This window comes from Populus trichocarpa, chromosome 19 (genome assembly GCF_000002775.5).
Source record: "Populus trichocarpa isolate Nisqually-1 chromosome 19, P.trichocarpa_v4.1, whole genome shotgun sequence".
In the NCBI taxonomy this organism is placed as follows: Eukaryota; Viridiplantae; Streptophyta; class Magnoliopsida; order Malpighiales; family Salicaceae; genus Populus; species Populus trichocarpa.
In genome coordinates, this window is record NC_037303.2 from 561378 (window position 1) to 580329 (window position 18952).

Genomic DNA, 18952 nt, shown 5'->3' on the forward strand with positions numbered 1-18952 from the left:
CTCATTGCTCCTTCTCACCATATGCTGTAAAGAAATAATTCTTAGATGGTCATCATAAGCAGGATGAATTACATCTTAAAACTCCATCACCGAAACAACGTGGCAAAAATAATCAAAGGAAAAGGTGGATGAATTGTTTCACGTGTCAAAATAGATTTATACCATGTTTTTGAATTCAAGTGCTAATTGATATTCAGCTTAGGTGATATCATGTGAAGCAATTAATTCGTCCACTTTTTGTTATGCAGATCTTTCTCTCTCCAAATCCAATCTTACTATATATATATATTAATGGATTTATGCTAAATATATATATAAAGTAAGTAATTAGGAGATCAAATCTTATCCTCTCAATGCTTATCATTCAACTAATTAATAACTTTATTTAGCATAAATCCATTAATAAACTCACGAAAAGAACCTAACATCCTCCTGAATTCCTTAGCCGACACTCTCGTACACTGCTAAATCATTGAAAAAATCAGTAGAAGATCTGAAGTTAGCATCTATAACAGTGCCTTAGAATTTAGAAAGAGAAAGGTTTGTTTCTTTACTATATATTCCATTATATAAAGCAACTAAAAAAAGGTGGGTGTTAACTATACATTCCAATGTTCATCCTCTCACAAAAGTTTATTTCTCCTTTAGGAAGTCCTTGAAATTTTTATTGTTTTATAATTTGGTTGCTGAACTTTTTTTCTTTTTCAATTAGTCCTTTCAAGTTCTATCATTTATGGTTTTATAATTTACTTCTTTTTTATTTGTTTTCTCTTGGTTACCTTATATATTAAAATATTTGACATTAAATTAACAAATAATTTCATGAGATAGAGTTTTAGTTCATTGTTAAAAAAAAATTGAGATATGAAAGACCAAAATTGACATGATGGAAGAAATAGAGCCTTCTTCCATTAAAGGCGCACATAACTGTAGTCTGGTTTCTAAAATTTAATTTTTTTAATAACTAGTTCTTGTTATTTTAGTTCATTATATTGTTGTTTTAAACTCAATTTTTTATAATGTTTTAGTTATTAGAAATTAAGAGAGAAGCAAGAAAGTCGCTAAAATTTTTTTTTTAAAAAAAAGCTATTGAGTTGCTGGATTCTAGCTACCAACAACTTCAATTCTGGTGTCTCTAGATTCTTATTTGATAAGGTAGCTTAATGCCGGATTTTTTTTAATTTGTTTTAATTTTTAGCTTTTAAGTTAATTAAAAAATGTTTTTGCTATAGAAAATAGAGTTTTAGAGGTAACCTTGCTTAAAGTGATAACCTTGATTATCAAGCCTTTATAATTTCATAAAAAAGGAGGGACTAATTTAATCAATTGCTAATAACCGTGCAATCAATTTGTGATGGAAAAAGACATTGTCCTTTCCTACAATTACTTTGATATGGGAAAATCTTGGAATGGGAAACAGAGTGTTGTTAGGTATCAAATTGATCGAAGACTATGAGGGGGCCACTTGTGATATTAGGTAGCTAATTGATCCAACTTTAACTTAAGCTTAACGTTTCTTAAATTATTTGGCTCACATTTATATCATCTTTTGTAATTTGATGTAAGGTTTTTTTTAGAAGTATTTTTTAATTAAAAAATATATTATAGTATTTTTAGATTCTTTTTAATTTCACATTAATATATTAAAATCATAAAAAAAAAAACATCTAAAAGTATTAATTTGATGATTTTTTAAGTGAAAAACAATTTAACCTAACAAAACCACTAACCACAAAACCTATTTTATGTATAAAAAGATCAATATTTAGTAATGAGATCGAAAAGAAAATAATTTTAGGAAATGATATCAACCTGTGTTAGCTTATAAAACCTGTGACCCATGCTATTTAATCAGAAGTACCAAACTTGAAAAAACCATGAAGCCTAATTTTTAATAAATTAAATGCTAAATAATAAAATTAAAAAAATATACAAAATAATCAAAAAGAAAACATAGCAATTATAGGAACAAGGATAAAAAAAAAATGCTTTAAAAAATAACAAATGAGAGTATGGATAATTTTGGATTAAAGGGTTAGACTGAAAAGAAAAATAAATTCACAAAATAATTAAAAGAAGAAATCACCTAAAAAAATAAATTTTTTTTATCAAAGGATGAAATTAAAAACAATTGAAAGTTCACAAAAAAGGCATAAAAATTAAAAAAAATAAAAATACTACGGACCAAAATTAAATAAGTAAAAAATAATAAATCTAGAATGAAGGATGGAATTGAAAAAGAATTGAAAACCTATAAAAGGCCAAAGACAAAAAAATACAAATTAAAAAAATAAGGACCGACACTCAAATATGTAAAGCTAAGGGAGCTACCCTAAAATATTAAATGGTCAATGCGAGTCTTAATGGATGAGAGAGAAAAGGGAAAAAAAATAAAAATATTGTCTGCAATAACCCGTTTAAAAACAATATACATGCATTGTCGCTTGAAAACGAGGATGTTGCAGGGAATCCAATAACATATTGGACAATAATTTTTAACCATTAGAGTCAGTCGCACACGCTATTTAAAGGCTAAGAAGAGGCAATAGGTTTCTCTATTTTTAAAAAAATTATTTATCAAATTATCACATTACTCCTAGCACGAAATAATTACTATGAAAAAACCTTTATAAAATGATGAAAAAGCCTATGAAGCCATTTCTTTAAAAAAATTTATTACAAGGGAAATTGGATCTTTACACCATGCTTAAAAAATAAAAAACTGAAAATGTTCTTAGGCAAGTGTTTTTCTTGTTTTTAAAGATATTCAAGTAATTTTACTATACAAAAAATAGTGCAAAAAGATAGAGCTGCCACTCAACAAATATAGAATCACAAATAAACCTCATGAGAAATCTATTTTACCTCTTAATATAAATTCTGTTGATTTTTTTTGTCAATGGAAGAAATATTATAATCCATTGTGATTTTAGGCATGTGTACAATGGTTTTCCCATGTATTTTAGGTTCTTGTAATAACAAATATATAGAGTGATAGGTTTGATTCATGATGGCTAGACTTTTATAGTTCCAACAAATTAATTAAGGACAAGTTTGTTGGAATTCATTGTTTGGTTTTGACAAATAAAAGTGTAACAAAATAAGATTATCATTTTAAACATGTGTAAATGCAATACAAATGATAGCACAATATATAAGAAAAAAATATATATGATCTTATCTCTCATGTTCATCATAACAACACAATGTCACCATATACCACCATTTTTAAAACTAGTTAAAACAAAAATGCAAAATAAAAATAGTGTAGATATATTATACATAACAAACATATATATATATATATATATATATATATATATATATATGTGTGTGTGTGTGTGTGTGTTTTAATTTGTATTTCTTCAGCTACTTATGATTATAAAATATAAGAATTTTGTTGAGTTTAATTATTGTAGTTCTTTGCAGGTTTTTTTAAGCGGGATAAAATTTTAAATATAGGTACTATATATAAGAAAATCCGTTCAAATTTGATTAAAAAAATTTTAAAAATTTTTACTCTATAAAATCATTACCTAAATTAAATGTCATATTAATAAACTAAAAAGAAATCTTATAAGAAATGTTTTTTTTGTTATATTTAGATGAATAGAAATTTGTTGTTAGAAATTGGTGGAATTTAATTGATATTTCGATTCAAACAATGATATTGAATTATTATCATTGGTTGATTTGATTTGATTGAAGTTTATCTTAGTATGAGTTCATCTTCAAGTATTGTCTTAAGGTAGATTTGCAAAAGTCGATGTAGATTTTTCGGCTGACAGTGCTGTAAGAATTTAAACATGGAACCTTTGACGTCGACGTTTGGTACGGCTAGATGATCCATCTATAAATATCGGCATGTAATCGTCATTTCCATCCTCAACTCAAAAATTCCAAGTAATCCAAAACACTGAGAAATGGCTCTTACCCACTTTGCTTCATCATTTTGTACTCTCCCAACATTAGCATCTCCAAGTCGCGCCTTAGCAGGACCTGTATCAAGCAAGAATTATCGCTCTCTACCTACCAAAGTTCGATGCATGGTTGCCACCGAAGCTGCTGGTCAAATTGTCCGGCGGTCGGCAAATTATCAAACTTCCATATGGGAGTATGATTTTGTTCAGTCACTGACTAGTAAATATAAGGTATAGTTGCTAGCTATTATAATGTCATGTTATGTTATTGTTCAAACAACTTGAGTTGAGTTCTTGAATTTGATGTTGTTTAGGGAGAGCCATATACAGCGCGAAGCGAAAAGTTGAAGGCAAACATAAGGATGATGCTGGCGAACGCATCGAAACCCTTGGATCAACTTGAGCTAATCGATGCCTTGCAAAGACTTGGGTTATCTTACCATTTTGTTGATGAAATAAAGAGCACGTTGAAGAGTTTATTCTATAAAAATCATATAGAGAATACAAAGACAGTACATGACTTGTATGCTACTGCTCTAGAATTTCGACTCCTAAGGCAGCATGGATACAAGGTACCTCAAGGTAAGTCTCTTAAGCAATGTAGATATTGATGGTTCTATGCGTTCTCATGACTAGTTGTGTTCTCCACTTGAAGAGGTTTTCAATCATTTCAAGGACGAACAAGGAAACTTTAGGGCATGGATTCATGACGATTTGAAGGGAATGCTATTCCTGTATGAAGCTTCATACTTCTTGGTAGAAGGCGAGAGAATCTTGGAGGATGCAAGAGACTTCACCACCAAAAATCTTGAAAAATATGTCAACAAGTGCAACCCTTCCGAATATCTTTCAAAGATGGTGAGCCATGCCTTAGAGCTTCCACTGGCTTGGAGGATGCTAAGATTGGAGTCCAATTGGTTCATCAATGTGTATGAAACTAAAACTGATATGGAACCTGTGTTGTTAGAACTAGCTAAATTGGATTTCAACATGGTACAAGCAATACACCAAGAAGATCTGAAACATTCATCTAGGTACGTAGAATTAATAAGATTCTTCATTTATTTATTTTGTACAATTTGGAAGCAAATTAAACAGCATATAAAAATTAATATTATTTCATTAAATTGTATGTAATAATTTAAACTTTTTTAGATTTGATGATCCTCCTATATCACTAGTTTACTTTATGCAGCTTTTCTCTGATGGTGACAGTTTAATTTCTTAACATGAACAGGTGGTGGAAGAGGACAGGACTTGGAGAAAAGTTGGATTTTGCCAGGGACAGGCTGGTGGAGAATTTCTTATGGACTGTGGGGGTCATATTTGAACCTCAGTTTGGTAATTGCAGGAGAATGCTAACAAAAGTTAATTCACTTATAACAACAATTGATGATGTTTATGATGTCTATGGTACCTTAGATGAGCTGGAGCTATTCACAGATGCCGTTGTAAGGTTTGTGCAGCACCAATTTCTTGGCCTCTAGGGCACATTTACAATGCTATATATTAGAATTTGCTCACTTGTTTTTTTCTTTTTTTAAACTAAAAAAAAACCTTAACTAATTAATATTTTTATGTTCTCATTTCAGATGGGATCTAAATTTCATGGATCGGCTTCCAGACTATATGAAATTATGTTTCCTCGCATTTTACAATTCAGTTAATGAAATGGCTTATAATATTCTTAAATATCAAGGAATTGACATCCTTCCTTACTTGAAAAAAGAGGTATTTGCTTCTTCTTTTTTAATTTTAGTGTTATTTTCATAGTTGTCAATCTTGGTTTAAAGTTTGAGTTATTTGGTCATTGGATAAATCTTGATTTATCATTTTTTTTTAATTTATTTAAAAATAATTCATTGGTTTTAACGAGACTAGGTTTGAATTTAATTTTAATGTAATCAAATTAACTAAGTTAACAAGTCAATCGTTATATTGTCTGAGTTTGTTAGGTTAATGTAAAAAACATTTTACAATAAAATCTAACTCTAATTAGATTTTAGATCAATAGATTGATGAGTTAGGTTGGGTTAGATTTGATAAAACCAATTAAAAAAAAACTCAACTCAAGTTAGATTTTAAATCACTAGATCAACTCATTAGATCGGGCTAGATTCGATAACTATAGATATTTTTTAAATATGCTCTCTCCATCTTTGCCTCTTTTTTCTTTTGGGAATATAAGACTATGGTTAATTTTCAGTGGGCAGACTTATGTAAATCATATTTATTGGAGGCTAAGTGGTACTTCAGTGGATATACACCAACTCTTCAAGAATACATGGACAATGCATGGATTTCAATTTCAGCACCAGTGATTCTAGTTCATGCATATTTTTATGTTTCCAATCCAACAACAGAGGAGGCCTCACAATTCATGGAGGAATACCTAGATATAATTCGATGGTCATCCATGATTTTACGCCTTGCTGATGATCTTGGAACCTCCACGGTATGCTAGACTTCTCCCTCTCCTCGACATAGTCTCGTCCTTCCCTTTTTTTTCTCATTTTTATGGTAAATTATATTAGTCCACAGATCCTCTTTCTCTAGGCATAGGCCGCTAACTGGCCCAAGTAATGGAATGATTTTTGAAACATATAATGCATTACTTTAACTATAAATGGGTCACTTTTTACTTATTATTCGGCCCAAGAAACTGCTTTTAACTTGTTGGTAAAGGCCCGCTCTCCAACATGGTATCTCCTCTTTCATCTTAAAATCCATTGACACTAAAGATGGATGGTGTATTTTTTTAGTAAATTTCTAGATCAATTAATTTATCTCAGTTTGTAAATATATCAATCTTTCATTTTCATTTTCATTTTCATTTTGGTAAAGATTGTTATTTGTGATGGTTTTTTTTTTTTAAGTATATGCATGCTAATTTTCTATTTCTTTTTATTTATAGGATGAATTAAAACGAGGAGATATTTCCAAATCTATTCAATGTTATATGCATGAAGCCGAAGTATCCGAAGAAAAAGCTCGTGAACACATAAAAAGTTTAATTGGAAATACATGGAAGAAAATAAATGATTATCAATTTGTTAATCCCCGTATCTCCCAAACTTTCATTGGAATTGCAATGAACCTTGCACGAATGGCGCAATGCATGTATCAATATGGAGATGGACATGGTGTTGGACATCTTGAGACTAAGGATAGGGTGAAATCCTTACTTATAAAGCCTTTATAATCTCATCAAAATAAAGGACTAGTTTGATATAAAAAAATTCATAAGATTGATCTATATGTTTTATTAGACTAAGTTGGAGAAGCATGTATTTTCATTCTAGCTTAAATGTCAATATGTAATAAAGGACTATATATTTCTTCTTTATTTAGAAGTTTAGTCACCTATAGCTTGATTATATCCTAGATATCAATATATAATTAAGATCTAGATTTTACCTTGTTCTTTATATAAATTTGTTCTATGTGTCAAAGAAAAATATAATTATTTACAAGTATTCTTAATATGATATAAATTAGAGAACATATACTCGGCAAAAACCCTATAATCACTTTATGTGGACAGTTTTGTTTTCTTCTTCATTCCTACCAATAGAACTCACTAACCCACAAGAAACCATATAAGACTTGACTATTTTGATTACCTAAATTTTACACCAAACTGGTGAATATTTTGTTGTCTGAAGTGGTATCAATTATGTCAGTAGACCTAGATTGACAAACTAGGATATATCAATTGGAACTTTTTCAAATAGAATGAATAGACCCTAATAACAGAAAGCGGAGGAGCTAAAACTATGATATCAAAGGCTAGCTAATCAATTTAATGGAACCAATTTTGATTGGAAATTTCAATTGGTTTCCTATAGCAAAATTAGTATAGGATACAATGACAACAACATATTTTAATGGAACAAATACCTCTAAACTATACAAAGTGAAAAAATAAATGACTTAATTAAAACAAGATGGTAGGATTTGAGAGGCATACTATAATAGTTCAATAAGATTGTGGAGGGAGATTGATTTTAGAAGATCTAATCCTATAATTAGTGATCATGATATCAAAAATTCAACTCAATTTTGTAAAAAAACATAAATTATACCTTTTTAAATAGGCTAGATGATCAACCAGACAAAATTAGAGCGGATGTTATTCAAATGAAGTCACTTTTCATGGTGGAACACCTATTTCCATGGCATGGAAGACTCTCAGTAATCTGTGATGCTTAGGAGTGTCTGTATGGGGATAATGATATGGGAAAAATTCATCAACCAGCCACCATGATACCAGGACAATGAAAGGCAACTGAAACTATTTTATTTAGCCCTGAAATAATAACAATATGTAATTAAGGCTCAAATGTTCTTTCTTATTTATAAGATTATTCAATTATAGCTTAATTCTAGCTTAGATATCAATATGTAATTAAGGTTTAGATACTACCTTATACTCTATATAAATATAAAAAAAAATTAAAACAAAAGGATCATTTACTATAGCCTCCCTCATATTTTCTTATTCGCGCACCACAATGCGGTGGCCTTTTTGTCATTCACAAGAAAACAATTTTGCCTTTAAACAAGAGGCATTTTTATCTTTGTATACAGTTCATTAGGTATTATAAATTTTTTTTAGGGGTATTTTGTCTATTCAATATATTTATGAACAATTCAAGAACCTAAATACCCCTAGGATAAAAAAAAAAGAAGACTATAATTATAGGGTACGGGTATTGGTGTCGTTTTCTTTTTAAGCATACAGTAAGATTATATATATAACCTTAGGGACAAAAAAATTTAAATCATTAAAACAAGAGTATTGACATCTTTTTCTCTCAGTTTTTTTTTTTTATTATTGTTGGTTTGGTAGAGGGTAGTAATGTAATTTACTATTTAATTTATAATTTTTAAATGTAAAGAGATATTAGGGTGTGGGAGACGTAACGTATTTTGAACGGCACGTGTGGCATCTTCTAGTGGTGGAAAATGAGCTTTCACGGTCTCATTTGGCTCTCCTCCATGTCCTTTTTTCTTTATTGGTGGCACATGTCTGCTAAAGGTGGTTAGTTTGTAATCAGTAACCCTTTCTTTCTTTCTTTTTTCCCTTCATTTCTCTCTTTTACCTCAAAAAATTAACTCTTGTTCTTTTTTTGTGTTTCCAATTCATGCCCTTTTTTATTTATTGATGGCACGTGTCTGCTAAAGGTGGTCAGTTTGTAACTAACGGCCCTTTCTTTCTTTCTTTTTTCCCTTCATTTCTCTCTTCTACCTCAGAAAATTAATTCTTGTTCTTTTTTTGTATTTCAAATTCAGTCCTTTGAGTTTTAATTTTTTTTTCATTTTTTCTTATGTTAAAGTTTTATTTATTTTCAATTTAATCCTTCAATTCTAATTTGTATGTATAATATTTTCAATTTGGTCCTTCAACTCTTGATTTTTTTTTCGTTTGCTCTTTTATCAAAGTTTTCATGGCTTTCAATTTTATTTTTAATATCAAGTTTTTATTTTTGTTTTTCCAATAGGAATAATACTAATTTTGATTTGGTGCTTTTTCTTTTGGTTTTTTAATTTTTTTTCTTTTGTCAAAGTTTTTATGGTCTTTAATTTTATCCTTCAAATCAAGTTTATGTTTTTTTTCAATAATAATAATAATGTGGATCATTCTAAATATTAAAATAAAAAATGAACCATTATTGTTTTCCTTTATTAAAATAAAAATTCAATTATCAAATAATTAGTTTTCAACCATTCTATTTTATCCTTTTTGATTGGTTTCATAACCCAAATCAATTAGCATGATCAATTTGAGTATGTCTCTCTCTCCCGTGATAAATTATTAGATAAACTAATAATTTACCCAAGTGATCTTTAAAAGTATATCCTCATTTTTTTGAGAAATTAAATGCTAATTCTTTTACATTTTCATGATCAAATTTTAAATTCAAAAACTTATAATGTTAGATAAAACTAGCTAAGGATATTATTATCAAATAGAACTTAAAATGTTAGATAAAATTAAGGATATTATCAAATAGAATTGTATAATAAAATTTAAATTCTTTATTATTTAGTTAATAAACACTAATATTTTATTAAAAATTTATTTTAATCAAAACATGAAAGCATATAAACATTGTACTAAAGATATTATCAATAGGCATGCACAATTGCAAGACGATCGATGCGGGGAATTTGGATATTACCTAATTTTCCTGGCTTCGTTGGATTTAAAAATTAACAAAAATATAAACATAATTAAAAATTATAAAGTGATAAAGTGATGTGTCTGTTATGTTCAACTGGGTGCATCTAATCAAGTGAACTGCCCATAGATAACGGCAGCATAATCAATTAATTATCAATAAATTAGATACGCCGGTAAGATAAATTGATTTTTAATTAATTTATTTAAGAATTAATTTTTGATCAAATAATCTCAGGCTATCTTTAAACAAATTAGAAAATAAACTAATAGACAAAATATTAATGGTCTATCTTCTAAAAAAAATAGTACTCCAAAAATTCAAATGTGTGTAAGATTTCAACATCAAAACCTTTAAAAATTTCAAACTTTCACACACTCATCTTAATTTTTTTAATTAAATTAATTAAAAAATACAAACAAATGATGTTTAATTCTTTTAATTAAATTAATTAAAAAATACAAACAAATGATGTTTAATTCGTTATTAAAATATTATTATCATACTAGAAAATTATATAAACCCAAATTTTGAATTGTTGAATGATATTTCAAAAGGATTTTATATTATTTTTTAATAATTATTTTCAAAAATCAAATATAAAAATATTATAACAATGAGGGGTGTAGCTCAACTAGTCATACTATAGATTTGTTCCATAAAAGTTACTAGTTCGAGCCTCACAAACTTCAAGGCCGCTGGAGGTTTACATGGTCGTTAACTTCAAAACCCATGTGATTAGTCGAGGTCCGTATAAACTGATCCGGACACCCATGTTAATAAAAAAATATAAAAATATTACCAAGTGGGTCGTTGGGCATTTAAATACACAATTTAATATTAAAAAAAACGAAAAGAAAGGAAAAATCCTTTTAAGGTAGAAGGCCATGCACGTACGATGAGTGTGTATGGAATATTAACTACAATAATATATAAAAAAAATGATAATTGCACATATAATTGAAGATTCCTGGGATATATAATACTCATATGGATCTCGAGAAAAGATTCACGAGATCCTCGCCCTCCATTACTGCCCAGCTTGACATTATTTAGTACTACAGTGATGGTCCTATAATAATAAAGTTACCCAGCTTTAGGTTGACAGAAAATTTATTATAATAGTAGTAAACATCTCGAGCTAGCCGTTTTTAGAATCTTTCCATGTAATATGCAAAATAAAATAAAAAGTCTTAATATCTTATTTTTTTTATCTTTTTGCTTAGATCAGAAGCAAAAGATCCTTTTCTATCGGGATGGATCTTTGTATGCATTAGTGGACTTAGTTAATTACTAACTGTTTGTTTTAATATTTTAAAAATATTTGAAATATTTTATTTTTTATTTCAAATATTTTTTTAACTCCAAGGGCAAATACATAATTTTATATTAAAAAACTTATGCTAAGTGGAAAAAAAAAAACCATTGCTAAATAGTTATATATTTTGTTGATTTTAAAGGTAAAATAATATTTTTAATATGTAAGAAAGAAAACGACATTAACCCCCTACCCAATAAGTTTAATTTAAAAAAAAATATTTCAAATTAATTTGTTTTTTGTTTTCAGATTGTTTTTATATATTGATATTAAAAATAATTTTTAAAAAACAAATTATTTTAATTTATTTCAAGCAAAAACACTTTAAAAATCAACTATTATTTCACTCTCAAACAAATCTATATATACCGGTAATGTTGCTTATTTGTGAGTGGGTTGCAGCAAAATTGATAATGGTGGCTTCTACATTTGTTCCTATTGTTTTGTCGGGAGAGAGGCAAGAAATGCATCAATGATAGCACTCTTCATGTAAGCTGCGGCAATTCCAAAATCAAGGTGGTAGCATTTTTCTCTCTCACAAATGGAGATTGACAGGTTTGGGTATATATGTCTTTGTTTTATTATTATTATTAATTGAGTGTTGTTTTTATCTCGTGTAATCACATATGTTCATAGAGACCTTAGCCCACTCTACCCGCATTATAGTCAATGCATAGGATACTTTCTAAGTGGTCTGAGTAAAAGTATATATACGACATTCCTAGAAGACAACAAAAAAATCAACGAGACTAGAATCTCTTTGTAGTGCATTTGGGAAGGGGGTGAGTGGAGAGGAAGGAAAGGGAGATAATAAGAATGGGAAATAATTAATTAGTTAACTCTTTTGGAAAAACCTTTTAATGGGAAGAGGGGGGATTTCTTTAGGCTTCACTCCCCTTGTTTTTTCTTATATTAAAATGTATAAAAATATTTAAAAATATATTTTAAATAATTAAATATAAAATCATGTTTTGAGCCTTACTCCGATAAATTAACGAAGAAGGAGCAGTAGCTAGTCACAATCCTCTAAAATACCATGGCTGCTCCTCCACCTAACCCAGTCCCAGTGGCATACCGAGGAGGCTCACCTTCAGTTCCTGACTGGTTAAACAAGGGCGATAACGCATGGCAAATGATCTCAGCCACCCTTGTTGGACTCCAGAGTGTGCCAGGACTAGTAATTCTCTATGGAAGCATTGTCAAGAAAAAATGGGCAGTCAATTCAGCTTTCATGGCCTTTTACGCTTTTGCAGCTATTGTAATCTGCTGGGTGGTTTGGGCCTACAAAATGTCTTTTGGGGATATGCTCTTGCCCTTCTGGGGCAAAGCAGGACCTGCCTTAGGGCAGAAGTTTCTAATCAACCAAGCTGCACTCCCTGAGACCATACAGTTCTACGATAACGGTGGTGTAGAGACTGCAATGGCTACACCATTATATCCCATGGCTTCCATGGTTTGGTTTCAGTGTGTGTTTGCTGCAATCAGTACTCTTATTCTTTTGGCTGGATCAGTGCTTGGAAGAGTGAATTTTAAGGCTTGGATGGCTTTTGTGCCACTTTGGCTCCCTTTCTCTTACACTGTTGGTGTTACACTTAATGAACAAGAATAGTAGCTTGCTTAAAGTGTGCACAAAATGATTAAGGTTGCTTGATTATTGAATGATAAGTGTGGCTCATTATATAGCCTTACAATGGTAACGGGAAACAAATAAAGTGCAGTATTATGAGGAATCTCACAATATCAGGTAACAATATTCCTAGAGACTAGGACAACCTTATAGACTAGAAGTTTTATTCTAACAGAAAAGACTTGGTAAACATCTTAATTTAAGCAACCAGCTTCATCAATCCCTCTCTTAAACTAAATGCAATAGCAATTAGTTTATTCATTCAATTTTGCACACTCCCAGTTCTTCTCTAAGTTTCTGAAATGTCTCCACCTTCAAAGCCTTCGTCATCAAATCTGCTATCTGCTCTTGAGTTCTACAATGCAGCAACTGAATAATACCATCATTTACTAAATCTCTCAGGAAATGGAACCTGACATCAATGTGTTTGCTTCTCCCATGCATTACTGGATTCTTGGACAATTTGATCGTAGAACTGTTGTCACACCAAATGGTGGTGCATTCTTTCTGAGCAAGTCCTAAATTTTCAAAGACCCTTCTCATCCAAACTGCTTGACTTGCACAGCCTGCGGCAGCCACAAATTCTGCCTCTGTAGTGGATAATGTGACTATAGGTTGTTTTTTCGACAACCAAGAGACTGCTCCCGAGCTCATTAAGAAGACATATCCGGATGTGCTCTTTCGATCCTCTACATCACCTGCATAGTCACTATCTGTGAATGCGCGCAACTCGTCCATCCCATCCCTTTTGTATAGAATGCCAAAATTTGTTGTGCCTTGCAAGTATCTCAGTATTCTCTTAGCAGCTTGTAGGTGCAACTCGGTAGGTCTAGACATAAATCGGCTGATCAAGCTTACACTGAACATCATATCTGGTCGAGTTGTTGTGAGATACATTAAGCTCCCTACAATTTGCTTGTAGTAAGATTCATCAACTTGTACTCCTTGATCATCCTTGTTTAGTTTGACACCTGGCACAATCGGGCTGCTAACTGGATTACTTTCTGCCATATCAAAACGCTTCAGCACTTCTATAGCATACTTCTTTTGGCAAATAAAATTGCCATTGGCTTTTTGTATGACTTCTATCCCAAGAAAGAATCGCATCTTTCCCATATCCGTCATATCAAAAACATTCATCATTGATGATTTAAAACCATTCATCATTACCTGTATATATCAAATCGTCAACATAAATACTCACAATGATCATCTTGCCTTCTGCTCCCTTTTTAATGAATAGTGTGTGCTCATTTGGGCATGTTTCAAAGCCTTCATCTTTGAAGTATGCTGCGATACGACTAAACCATGCTCGTGGGGCTTGTTTTAGTCCATATAGAGCTTTGTGTAATTGATAAACCTTTCCTTCACTGCCCTTCTTCTCATACCCCTTTGGTTGTTCAACAAAAACATTCTCGCTGAGTTTACCATGTAAAAATACGGACTTGACATCCAATTGATAGATTGTCCATTTTCTTTGAGCTGCTAGTGCCACAATCATTCGTACTGTGTCCATCCTTGCTACTAGGGCAAATACTTCGGTGTAATCCACTCCATATTGTTGAGAGTAACCCTTTGCTACTAATCGGGCTTTATATTTGTCTACCTCCCCAAGCTCATTCAATTTAGTTTTGTAAAGCCATTTGACCCTAATTTTCTTGGCTCCGGCTGGTAGGTCTGTAAGTGTCCAGGTTTGATTTTTCTCAATTGAATTGATCTCTGAATCCATTGCTTCTCTCCACCTTGAGCTTGCTACTGCATCTTCATAGTTTATAGGGTCTGCACCTTGCATTACAGCCATGTTGATCTCATTTTCTTCTTCATAACGTTAATGGCTGCAAACATAGTCTGACATCCATCTCGGTTTTTGTTGAAGTCTGCTACTACTTCTTGCTATGGATCCTTCTGCAATTGATGTGTCACTCACCATAATGCCCTCAGCTGCATTTGTGGTGTCATTCATCAACTCAGCTTCTGCAGCTGTGACTACATCTTCATCCTTGATCACTGCTGCATCTGCAGCAGCTTCTGCTTCCCCTGTCACTGCAACTTCATTTCCTGTTATTGCATCATTGTTGGTGTCACTAGCCATCAAATCTTCATCCACTGCATCACTGTCAGCTGATCCACCATCACTGTCATTTGCTCCACTGTCTGAATTTTCTTCTTCATCAATTTCCACTTCATCAATGTCTCCCCACTCAAGGCTTTGCTGTATTTGATCCTCATAGCTTGCATCCCAATTCCACCTCCTTCCTTCTTCAAATATAACGTCCCTACTGATAATTATTTTCTGTGCAATTGGATCATAGAGCCTGTATCCCTTGGATTCTTCACTGACACCCAATAATACACACGTAAAGCTTCTGTTATCCAGCTTGATACGTTTGGCTTCAGGCACATGCACATGTGCCAAGCAACCGAAAATTCTGAAATGCTCCACAGAAGGTTTTGCACCTGTCCATGCTTCTTCTGGAGTGGTATCTTTGACTGCTAATGTGGGACATCGATTCAGCACATAAACTGACCATTGCACTGCCTCAGGCCAGAAAGATTTTGGGATTTTCTTTTCTGAGAGCATTGCCCGAACCATGTTCATCACCGTACGATTTTTTCTCTCAGCCACTCCATTTTGTTGTGGAGTGTATGCTGTGGTCAGTTGGCATCTTATTCCATTATGTCTACAGAATTCTTTGAATTCATTTGAATTGAACTCCCCCCCTCTATCCGTACGTAGACATTTAATAAATTTCCCAGTATCCTTTTCTACCATCTTCTTAAAGCATTGAAAGACATATAATGATTCTGATTTTTCTGTCAGAAAATATACCCATGCTTTTCTACAGAAATCATCAATGAAGCATAGAAAATACCTCTTCTTGCTATTAGAAATGGGGGTCACTGGACCACAAATATCAGCATGCACAAGCTGTAATTTTTCAGTGGCTCTCCATGTGCTCTTCTTTGGGATGCTGTTGCGATGTTGTTTTCCAATTAGACAGTCAGTGCAAGTCTCTGTGGTAGGTGTGAGCTTTGGCATTCCTCGAACCATATTCTTGTTCTGTAAGATCTCCAGACCCCGATGGCTTAAATGGCCATACCTACTATGCCACAGCTGGGTGACATTTGATGTTGGTGAATTTGTGAGAAAACAGGCATCATTTCTCTCTTGCGTGTTTGCCAACAGTATGAACATTTTATTTGCAGACATGCTGGTTTGAATGATCATGCCCCTCTTCGGGTGATAAATCTTGCACATCCCTGCGTCAAATAAAAATGCAAGTCCCTTCTCCTGCATTTGTCCCACACTCAGCAGGTTGTTGTGTAATTCTGGGACATAAAACACATCAGTGATGATGTGATTCATGCCATTCAATTTAAGTGTAATCTTTCCCTTCCCTTCCACAGAAATTCTGGTGTTGTTACCGAGTTTGACTTGCTGCTTAAATCCTCTGTTCAATTCACTGAATTTTTCTGCATCTCCGCTCATGTGGTTTGAACAACCAGAGTCCAAGAACCAAACATCTCCACGCTTTGCTTCATTCATCTCCACCAAAGACATTAGCAGCAATTCTTCATCTGCTTCAACATAATTAGCCTCCCAATTTGGACATTCATATTTATAGTACCCGAGCTTGTGGCATCTATAACACTCTATTATAGCTTTGTAATAAATCCACGTCCTCTCCCGTATCCTCTTCCTCTATATGTATTCCTGCCACGTCCTCCTCTGCCTTGTCCCTCATCAAATGTAACTTTCAAGGCTTGATCTTCACTGTTAGTCCTTCGAAACTTCTGTTCGTGCACAATCAATGAGCTTTGTAGCTCATCCACAGAAAGGAGATCAATGTCTTTAGATTCCTCTATGGAACAGACAATATAATTGAATTTGTCTGTGAGAGTGCGTAAAATCTTTTCTACAATCTTCACATCTTGCATATCTTCTCCATAATTGCGCATATCATTTGCCACCATCATGACTCTGGAGAAATAATCAGTGACTGATTCACCAATCTTCATTTCTAGCACCTCAAAATCTCTGCGAAGTGCCTGAAGTTGAGCATGCTTGACTCTCGTATTCCCTTGATATTTTGTTTTCATTGATTCCCACAGCTGCTTGGAAGTGTCTTTCTACAGAATAGTCTTCAAGATTGACTTGTCGATTGACTGGAAAAGGTAGTTTTTAACCTTTAGATCCTTGAGTTTGCAGTCCTCAAGGTGTCTCTTTTGTGCAGCAGTCAATGTTTCTCCTTCATCAGGTACTGTAAATCCAGTTTCAATGCAGCTCCAGTATTCTTTTGATCTCAGAAGATTCTCCATCAATAGGCTCTAGTGATCATAGTCCCCATCGAACCTAGGAATGCTCAAAAAATTTTGCCCTTCAGCAGCCATTTCTCAGTTCACTCTTAACTCCTTTTCTCTCAGTGGTTCTCACAATCTTCTCACTCTGTTTCTCTTCTCTCAGTTCACTCTAATACTTCACTCTTTTCTCTTAGTGTTTCTCACAATCTCCTCACAGTGTTTCTCTCTTTTAGGATACTGCTGTTCCTAAACTCTCTCACTCAGAATTCTCTCAACCTGGCTCTGATACCACTTTGTTACACTTAATGAACAAGAATAGTAGCTTGCTTAAAGTGTGCACAAAATGATTAAGGTTGCTTGATTATTGAATGATAAGTGTGGCTCATTATATAGCCTTACAATGGTAACGGGAAACAAATAAAGTGCAGTATTATGAGGAATCTCACAATATCAGGTAACAATATTCCTAGAGACTAGGACAATCTTATAGACTAGAAGTTTTATTCTAACAGAAAAGACTTGGTAAACATCTTAATTTAAGCAACCAGCTTCATCAGTTGGTGCCTTCAGCTTGTGGGGTGGTGGATTCTTGTTTCACTGGGGTGTCATGGACTATTCTGGTGGTTATGTTACTCATCTTTCTTCGGGGATCCCTGGCTTGACTACTGCCTTTTGGGTCAGTCAATCTTCTTTTTCTTCTTCGCCTCTTAACACAAGTCTTTGTGAGCTTGACGCTTTGAAATGCAACTTGTTGCGTGTGAAAAAACATCTCAATTTAATAACTTGAACTGTGTTAAAGGAACATCTCAATTTAATAACTTAAACTATTAGATGAGATCTCAATATATAATTTATATTATTATCTAATACATCCCCTCAAGTAAAAGCTCTTTGAACTTAAAACTGGCAGGCCCACATTACCTTGTGCTTAATTTTTTTATCAAATAAATGGGGATGGTGAGATTCAAACTCATGACCGCTTGGTCATCAAGGCTCTGATACCATGAAAAAAAATCATCTCAACCCAATAACTTAAGCTGTTAGATAAGGTCCCAAGATATGATTTATATTATTTTCTAACACACCCTCTCAAGTGAAAGCCCTTTGGGCTTGAAACTTGCATAGGCTCACATTACCTTGTGCTTAATTTTTTTTTATCAAATAAATAGTGATGGTAAGATTCGAACTCGTGACCGGTTGGTCATCAAAGCTCTGATACCATGTCAAAGAATCATCTCAACCCAATAACTTAAGCTGTTAGATAAGGTCCCAAGATATGATTTATATTATTCTCTAACACCCCCCTCAAGTGAAAGCTCTTTGGGCTTGAAACTTGTACAAGCCCACATTACCTTGTACTTAATTTTTTTATCAAATAAATAGGATGGTGAGATTCGAACTCACGATCGCTTGGTCATCATAGCTCTGATATCATGTCAAATAATCATCTCAATCTAATAAGTTAAGCTGTTAAATAAGGTCCCAAAATATAATTTATATTATTCTCTAACACTACATAACTTCGACTACTAATCATCATGAAATTAATTTCTGCTACACTGGAAGATATTGCAGAGACCTTGTTTTGGTACAGAAACAT

General features: G+C 32.5%; 2 protein-coding genes across 2 annotated transcripts; both read left to right on the plus strand.

The window, feature by feature from the left end:
- Positions 1 to 3898: 3898 nt before the first annotated feature.
- On the plus strand, positions 3899 to 7282 carry LOC18110370 (terpene synthase 10). Its single transcript, XM_024591908.2, has 7 exons — positions 3899 to 4151; positions 4235 to 4502; positions 4576 to 4954; positions 5158 to 5376; positions 5513 to 5651; positions 6127 to 6375; positions 6835 to 7282. Exons 1-7 carry the CDS (start codon positions 3924 to 3926, stop codon positions 7120 to 7122), a joined length of 1770 nt encoding a protein of 589 aa, XP_024447676.2. The 5' UTR covers positions 3899 to 3923; the 3' UTR covers positions 7123 to 7282.
- Positions 7283 to 12459: 5177 nt separating this feature from the next.
- LOC18110375 (ammonium transporter 3 member 1) lies at positions 12460 to 13032 on the plus strand. The gene has a single exon (XM_006388623.3). The coding sequence runs from the start codon at positions 12460 to 12462 to the stop codon at positions 13030 to 13032; it is 573 nt and encodes a 190-aa protein (XP_006388685.1).
- Positions 13033 to 18952: the final 5920 nt, after the last annotated feature.

Coding starts and splice junctions, on each gene's coding strand:
- LOC18110370 (XM_024591908.2), top strand. CDS start 3,924: ATGGCTCTTACCCACTTTGCTTCATCATTTTGTACTCTCCCAACATTA. Junction 5,377..5,512: donor TTCACAGATGCCGTTGTAAG/GTTTGTGCAGCA, acceptor TTCTCATTTCAG/ATGGGATCTAAATTTCATGG. Junction 6,376..6,834: donor ATGATCTTGGAACCTCCACG/GTATGCTAGACT, acceptor TTTTATTTATAG/GATGAATTAAAACGAGGAGA.
- LOC18110375 (XM_006388623.3), top strand. CDS start 12,460: ATGGCTGCTCCTCCACCTAACCCAGTCCCAGTGGCATACCGAGGAGGC.